At 32.4% G+C, this 7,394-nt stretch overlaps 1 protein-coding gene across 2 annotated transcripts; it reads right to left on the bottom strand.

Moving 5' to 3' along the window:
* Positions 1-1,081: 1,081 nt before the first annotated feature.
* On the bottom strand, positions 1,082-7,176 carry LOC117109129 (COMM domain-containing protein 3-like). 2 transcript variants are annotated; one of them, XM_033251381.1, is made up of 5 exons: positions 7,013-7,176; positions 3,389-3,500; positions 2,089-2,248; positions 1,820-1,936; positions 1,082-1,606 (listed from the first exon to the last, which is right to left on the bottom strand). In XM_033251381.1, exons 1-5 carry the CDS (start codon positions 7,134-7,136, stop codon positions 1,547-1,549), a joined length of 573 nt encoding a protein of 190 aa, XP_033107272.1. In that variant the 5' UTR covers positions 7,137-7,176; the 3' UTR covers positions 1,082-1,546. The 2 variants fall into 2 exon arrangements, with proteins under 2 accessions (XP_033107272.1, XP_033107273.1); XM_033251382.1 differs by having other exon boundaries at positions 7,022-7,174.
* Between the last annotated feature and the right edge of the window lie 218 nt (positions 7,177-7,394).

Here is a 7,394-nt window from a genome sequence, read left to right as displayed (position 1 = left end):
TATCCCTAACAAAAAAAAAAACAAAAACAAAAACAAAAAACCTTTCATAATAAGTTATCTAACAGTGTTGTTATAAATACTATCTATATAATCTCACATTGCATGTACAGTACTGTACATGTTAATGAATACAATACTGTGCATTTGTTCACAAACAGCAAATTCAAACTAATCTCTTCAACCCTTGCACAAAAAATTGTGGTTGTCTATATACTATATACGTTTTCAAAGTCAACCATTCATACTAAGATAATATAAGTATATGATATTGTAAAATGGTATGACCATGGGCTTTAATGCAACATACTGTATAGTAGTACCGCTACAGAGTAATATGTAATACTCTTTATTACCTTATGATAGCAAAAGTAACATAAGTATTCAGGCCCGTAGCATCGTGTGGGGTAGGGGGGGTTTAAGGGGGTTACGACGAACCGCCCAAAAACTGGAGAAAGTCCGCATTTAAAAACGAAAAAATTTATATTCGTAGATACATTTACAATGTTCTCCAGATATCGGAGATCATACAAGCCAGAAGTATTTCAAGTCGGCATTTATCAGGCTTTCCCAGCTAACAATATTATGTTATTGTATAATAGTTTTCAAAGGGTCCACTTCCCACTGAAACGAACCTCACACCAATTAAGTCACACTACGGGCCTGGTATTCAAGGTTGATGAATGGTACTGTAATACTGTATTAACATAACATAATTAATGGTACTGTAGTCTATTAATGGTACTGTAGTCTCTAGCAAGGGAGGGGAGCAATTGTGTTGTAATATATATTGTTGCTTTCACCATGTGACATAAAGTAGTTTGCAAACTGTATTTAGCCTATGCAACAGTTATCAAGGAAATTTCCATGTAGTACAGTTAAACTTGCCCAAGTCCACTTTGACCTACTCAAATAATTTCTAAGTTGATCTTATTTTACATGCCAAATTTTTGCGTTTTCCATTAATTAACCATCCATAAGTCAAATTTCATCTAAGTCAAACAATTTTTCAATGCCGTTTTGGATTCGACATTTCAACTGTAGTCTGGAATACAAAATCTTTTCCATCAATTAAAAACAAAAGTTTTTTTTTTTTTTTTTTTTTACTGATGTAAACTATTTTTAGTTACTCTGTGGTAATGATAAACTTCATAACAAGTGGTAGTGGTATTTCTGACTTAAGTAAGGTGACTGCAAATTCTTCTGCCTCAAATTAGGTAACCATCAAGGAAATAAAATAGTTTTATTATTTTTTTAATACAAATATAGATAATATATTCATTTTTGTATAACAACATTATTAAAACAATGTATATGTAAATGATGAGCATGATAATTTTACAAGCAAAAACTGTAATCATGAGCAATATCATATTGATTAAGGAATGTTTATACTTAAGCCTCAGTGTGTATAATGCTAATTGAAAGTTTATACAGAAATAACTACACAGTTTAAAACTAAAATATATTGTAACATATTTCTAGCAAAAAACGTTCAAAATTACAGTACTTTCTAATAAATTCGTATCGTTTTTTGAAAATGAAGTTATCAAATCTGTGTTGCTTTTTCTAGGCTCTTGGTGGCGTCCTTCAATTTACCAACTAAATCCTGTGGAGACAATCATCAAGATATTTAGTATGTGGCAACTTACTAGGTGGAGAATACAATAAAAGTAATAGAAAGTATTACTTACTGGCTATAGTAACTCAAATTAGTCTATCTTTACTTTTAGGCTTGAATACCGCCCTCACTAACTACAGTATAACAAAAACAAACAGGCATTGTAACATCTAAGTATCCACTTCCAAATATGTTACTGACCTGAAGTTGTTCTAATGTGCACCCAAACTGAACATCTTTTAATTGACTGCTTCCATTCTCTTCTGTCTTTAATGTTATCAAATAAGTTGGTTTATTCACTTTATCTAAATAGTTATTCTGAAAAACAAAAAAACAAAAAAAAATCAACATACTTTAAATAAAATAACATTATAATCAATAATTGTAACTACAGTAAACCCAAGAATTGCAAAATTGGTTAAATATAATTGATTTAAATTATGATATATTAATTGTAGGAGGAGCAATACCTTCATATAGTAATCTAATCGCCAATCAACATCAACAACATGTGCTGGAGTTTTCCCTATTCTTGACAGCATGGCTCTCAAGGCTGGCTTTTTCTCTTTAAAAATTTTGTTAAACATTTCTGTTCTATCAGCGGAAAACTTGCAATCTTCTAATAAGGAACTAGACAGAAATAAAGCCGTCAAGAGAAATTCATAAATCATTAAAAAAAGTAACAGATATTGCTCAAGCTTTTGTTAGTACTTTCCTCAGGTGCATGAAGCTATAAGCAGCTGTAAAAATATAAATTCATATCATAAGGCTAACAATTAAAAGTAAGTAATATTTTAAACTAGGACTCTGTCACCACCAAATACAACCGACAAACTAGAAGAACATAGTCGAATACAATAGACCCCCAAGAGAGTAACTCCTTTGGATAGGCTAATAATACATTTTATGAATAATAAAGGAGGTTTAGTTCTTCCTATTTATTTACTGTACTTGTCTTTCATTGGACTCTAACATAGCTACACAATAAATTACCTTTTATAGGAAATATGAAGGGAATTCTATTTGATTTAATACATAAAGTGAAAATGACCTTTAATGACCTTTTGAGCTTGGCACTGTTACAATGAAAAGCATTCCCAAGAAGGTAATTTACATAGTAATGTACACAATTAAAGAATGCTTTATTGTCACAAAAGTTTTTGCCTAAAACATTTAGGCAGGTAGCTTACCCAGGGGCGGAGGTGTCCAAAATGGGGCTGATCAAGATAATACTACCCTAGGGGGTCCAGGCAAATTCTCCTCAAAATTTTCCCATTCTAGACGCCTGAAAATAACCTCTAAGGCGTTGTGGGCGATCAATTTTTTCTTTTTCTTCCTTTCTTTTTTTTACCTTCCAAAAGGTGGGGGGGGGGACTCCCTAAAATCTGCCCCTGGCTTGCCTGTGATTGCTCAAACCCCTATCAACCAAATGCAAACTGAGGATTAAAAGAATAAAAGCAGTGGTGGCTCCGACATATTCACCAGCGGGGTATGAACCAAGGGGCCAAATAGAGCCTCAGTCTGGATTCCGGAATAAAAATTACTGACAGGGTTCATGCGGGAGTTTTTATGGCTTAGTAGGCCCAAAACATTGTGCTTTTAGACCACAATATTAGAGATTGGTCATCAAAATAACGTTATTTAGATAGGCAAATTAATTTTTGGTCCAATGGATTAAATCCTTTATCCCTCTTCATACTTTAAAACAATATGAATGATATTTTACATTGTCTAATGCAAACATCTGTAGGGTTATTTCTAATACTTTACCTTATGTTTGAAGCAGATGCATCATACTTCGCAGCTTCTAAAGTAAATGTAGCTAATGCACCATAGGACTGCTTGTATATAGCTGCTTCAATCCCTGACACCTCCCCATCACCTACCAATGAAATCAAAGATTTCCTTTAATCAACAAGCAACTCAAACATACTTCAAAAAATTTCTAGGTAAACGTGAGTGCGCAAAATCGTAACTATTGTGAATACATTAGTTGTATGCAGGCCAAGGTCTACAGTAAGATTCTGCACCAAAATCAGCCTTTATTTTCAAAATGCGCAGATGGATTTATAGGCGTAAATTATCTACTGCTCAAATCCTATTTTACAGTCTGAATAGCAGATTTTGCCAAAGGATACAGAATCATAGAAAAGGACTATTGTATTGTACATTAGGAAAGAAGGATTATTTTGGAAACAACTGTGATTTTTGGCATGATGGATTGAAGTCTTTCGGGATCCTATTTCAGAAACTTCGGAGGAGAAATGGAGAAAATGATATTTTATGTATTTATTTTTTTTTTTTTGCCTGCAGCTGAAAGTAATATTAATAATAAGCCTACCTATGCCATGGACACACCGAAATGCATTGCAGATGGTTGAACACATTGAAGACATTTTAAGGCCAACTCAGACAGCGTCGTACGACGCAGCCCGACGCGATTTGTTGTCGCGTCGGGTCTGAGTGAGTTAAACGCAGACGCGATGGTGTGCGTCGGGGGCAGTCACGTCGTAGAATATTAAACATGTTTAATAATTCGTCGGCTGACACTGTCTGAGTTGGCCTTTACAGCTGAGTTACTACTACTCTAGCCTTGATCTTGGCACATTTGTACATGGTCCACACCTTTTATTTTACTTTAGGAAGTGGATATATTTACATGACATAAAAAAATCAGTATAACGATATAGTTACATTAAATAAATAAAATATACGCAGTCATACTTTCGTAAACTTGCATTATCAGTCACGTAAATTTATCGATTCTGGTTAATCAGCGTCGGTCCAAGCCGCACACTGATTTGATTATAATTTTGTTTTTATTATTAAATGTAATCTAATTTCCTACAATAGTATGTACTTCAAACATCATTAAATAAATTATTAAACCATTGTGATAACTTTTCGAATAAAAGTAATATGATCATCTGGAAATATTTGTGTTCTTTTCATTTTACTCTTACTACATTTTACATTATTTGTTGAATGAATACACATGATAAGGTACAATACTAGGCCTACGCCAAAACATGGAGGTTCCCTGCTAAATCTAGCACTCAATTATCACGACATCAAAACTATATTCTTCTAGGCCTAAGCTTGTAATGTTGTAGTCAATCATCACAAAGAAAATAAAATTTTAATTTTTTTCATTCAACAACATTTACCGACACTAACAAAAACAACATTGTTATTAGTCTTTAGTCGGGTTAAGAGTCGAGCTGCTAGCCCCAATCGAGCGTGAAGAACATCGAGAAAGACCACGTTTAGAGAGCATGTGATCCACCTCTACAAAGTATGCTATGAAACAAGAAGTTAACAACATGTGTGTATTTTCTGTAAGATACAGAATAAAGCAAAACCAAACAAATCTTTTTAATGTTATATTCAAACACATTTGCTACGTCGTCACAAAAACAAGATTGGCAGTTCCTAGAGTGTGAATAACATGCTCTATAAACTTGGCCTTTTTCAATGTTCTTCTTCGCACTCGATTGGGGCTAGTGGCTTGATTCTCGACCCAACTAGACTATATTGTAACAATGTTGTTGTTTTTGTTAGTGTCTGTAAATTTGTTTGAATGAAGACATTAAAATGTTATTCAACAAATGACATGAGTACAATGAAAAGAACACAAATATTTCCAGCTGATAATGTCACTTATATTTTTGAAAAGTTATAACAATGATTTAATAATTTATTTAATAATACTACATACTATAGACCCCTTGCAATGTTTACATTGGACCTGGCTGAAACGCTGGCGGCGCCCTAAACATTGCAAGGGATCTATTGTAGAAAAATTTAAAAAATAAATTACGCTTAATAATAAAATCAAAATTATAATTAAAATTAAATCAGTGTCGTGGTTAGCTTGGGCCGACGCTAATTTCGAGTGCTGAAAGTTGAATTCACATTAACCTACATTTTACCAAATAAAGAATCAATAAATTTACGTGACCGATGATGCATTATTTCACGCAAAGATATCGTTCACTGATTTGTTTACGGTCACGTAAATATATCCTATGGACGTTAAAATTATCAATAATGATTAGGTCTAGGGCCTAGGTCGTTTCTTTTTTTTAGCCCAGACCTACGGATCACACAGGCAGGATAGGCGAATTCGATCCAACTCGGCCACAGTCAACTCGGCCACAAAAAGTTTGGCTACAGTCAACTCGGCCACAAGTCAACTCGGCCACGAGTCATCTGGGCCACAAATCAACTCGGCCACAAGTCATTTACTGGTCAACTCGGCCATAAGTCATTTACTGGTACTACATTTTACTAATTGTTATTATTATTGCTGTTATTATTGTTGTCATTGTTGTTATTATTGTTTTTTTTATTACCGTTAGTTTTAATATTATTAGTCTTAGCATTAACATTATATATTGTTCAAATTTTTGCTATTATTATTATTACATATACATATATAGTACAGTACATATATTTATAGTACCATATAAATAATAAATAATTTTCGATTTTTTATTATTATTATTCATATTATTATTATTATTTATTAGTCTTAGTATTATAATTTTAATAATAGTAATTTAAAAAGTTGTTGTTATTGGCGTTTTATTAGTATTTTTCTCATATTATTATTAATATTATTGTTTCTTGTTGTCACCTTTATTATTGATATTATTACCCTATTATTACTAAGTAGGCCTAGTATTATAAGTATCATTATTATTATTATTACCAATTAGTATTACTATTATTATAAAAATCAACATTATCTTTTAAAATTTATTATTGTATTATTGCTATTATCACCTTCAATATCATTATTATCACTAATTAGTTACTAAAATTGATATTTAAATATCATTATTATTACCATACTAGTATTATTACAATTTGTTAAAATAAATATTACTACAGTATTAATGTCGTTGTTGTTATTATCACATTTATTATCGTCATAATGACTAATTAGTATTATTAATGTAAATATTACTAATTTATTGTCGTTATTGTTGTTTAATATTATTGTTGAAGTAGAATGTTGTGAGTAAACAGAAGACGAACACATTAATAAATAACTCTTTTTAATTCATAGGCAACAGCATTCAAATCTCTTTAGTAGTGTGGTGGTCCTGTTTTACTAAAACATACTGTGTACTTTATTTCAATCATATATTGAAGAAAAAGGATGCAAAAACTTAGATTTACATTAAATAACTTGTGGCCGAGTTGACTTGTGGCCGAGTTGATTTGTGGCCGAGTTGACCCGGATAGGCCTAGGCCCACCTCTCAAGCAACCCGTGACCGGCGGCGGGTGTGTGTGTATGGAAGGCCAGGCCTAGGCCTAGGCCTAGGCTAGGCTAGCCTACAAAAAAAATCTGCTTGTGAATTACACATCGAAAGGTTACTATATACCTGACTTACTCCCCAATAAATCTTCAATAACAACATTTATTAAGGACTTGAAAGAATCGTCTTTAATATGGACCGAATCTCCGCAAATTTGTAAACTTTGTAACAGTTCTGCACTAAGCTCCATCTTTTTATGTTTATCATCAGCAGCTAGCAGTTGACCTTTGCGTAGTATACTATTAAAGCAAGGTGAGAGAATCAGTGGCGGATCCAGTAAACGGAAAGCTGAATATTCATAGATTCTTCTCATGTAAAATATATGAATTCCCATTGAATGAAAAACAAATTCACCATCAAAACACCAATTTCAATATGAATTAAATGATACAATCCTGTCTAGGAATTACGCACAAAAAAAAAAAAAAAAAAAAAAAAAAAAATTGTT

This window comes from Anneissia japonica, unplaced genomic scaffold (genome assembly GCF_011630105.1).
Source record: "Anneissia japonica isolate Jap-2015-1 unplaced genomic scaffold, ASM1163010v1 scaffold288023_len281633_cov177, whole genome shotgun sequence".
Lineage (NCBI taxonomy): Eukaryota > Metazoa > Echinodermata > Crinoidea > Comatulida > Comatulidae > Anneissia > Anneissia japonica.
The sequence above is the reverse complement of the archived record's forward strand: the minus strand, read 5'-3'. Positions and strand labels throughout refer to the sequence as shown.

What these genes read in the sequence shown, in the direction of transcription:
- LOC117109129 (XM_033251381.1), bottom strand. Translation starts at nt 7,136, where the DNA reads ATGGAGCTTAGTGCAGAACTGTTACAAAGTTTACAAATTTGCGGAGAT. An exon ending in GCATCTGCTTCAAACATAAG is followed by an intron (nt 2,249 to 3,388) that starts GTAAAGTATTAG and finishes ATTTCTGTCTAG; the next exon opens with TTCCTTATTAGAAGATTGCA. An exon ending in GCACATTAGAACAACTTCAG is followed by an intron (nt 1,607 to 1,819) that starts GTCAGTAACATA and finishes TTGTCTCCACAG; the next exon opens with GATTTAGTTGGTAAATTGAA.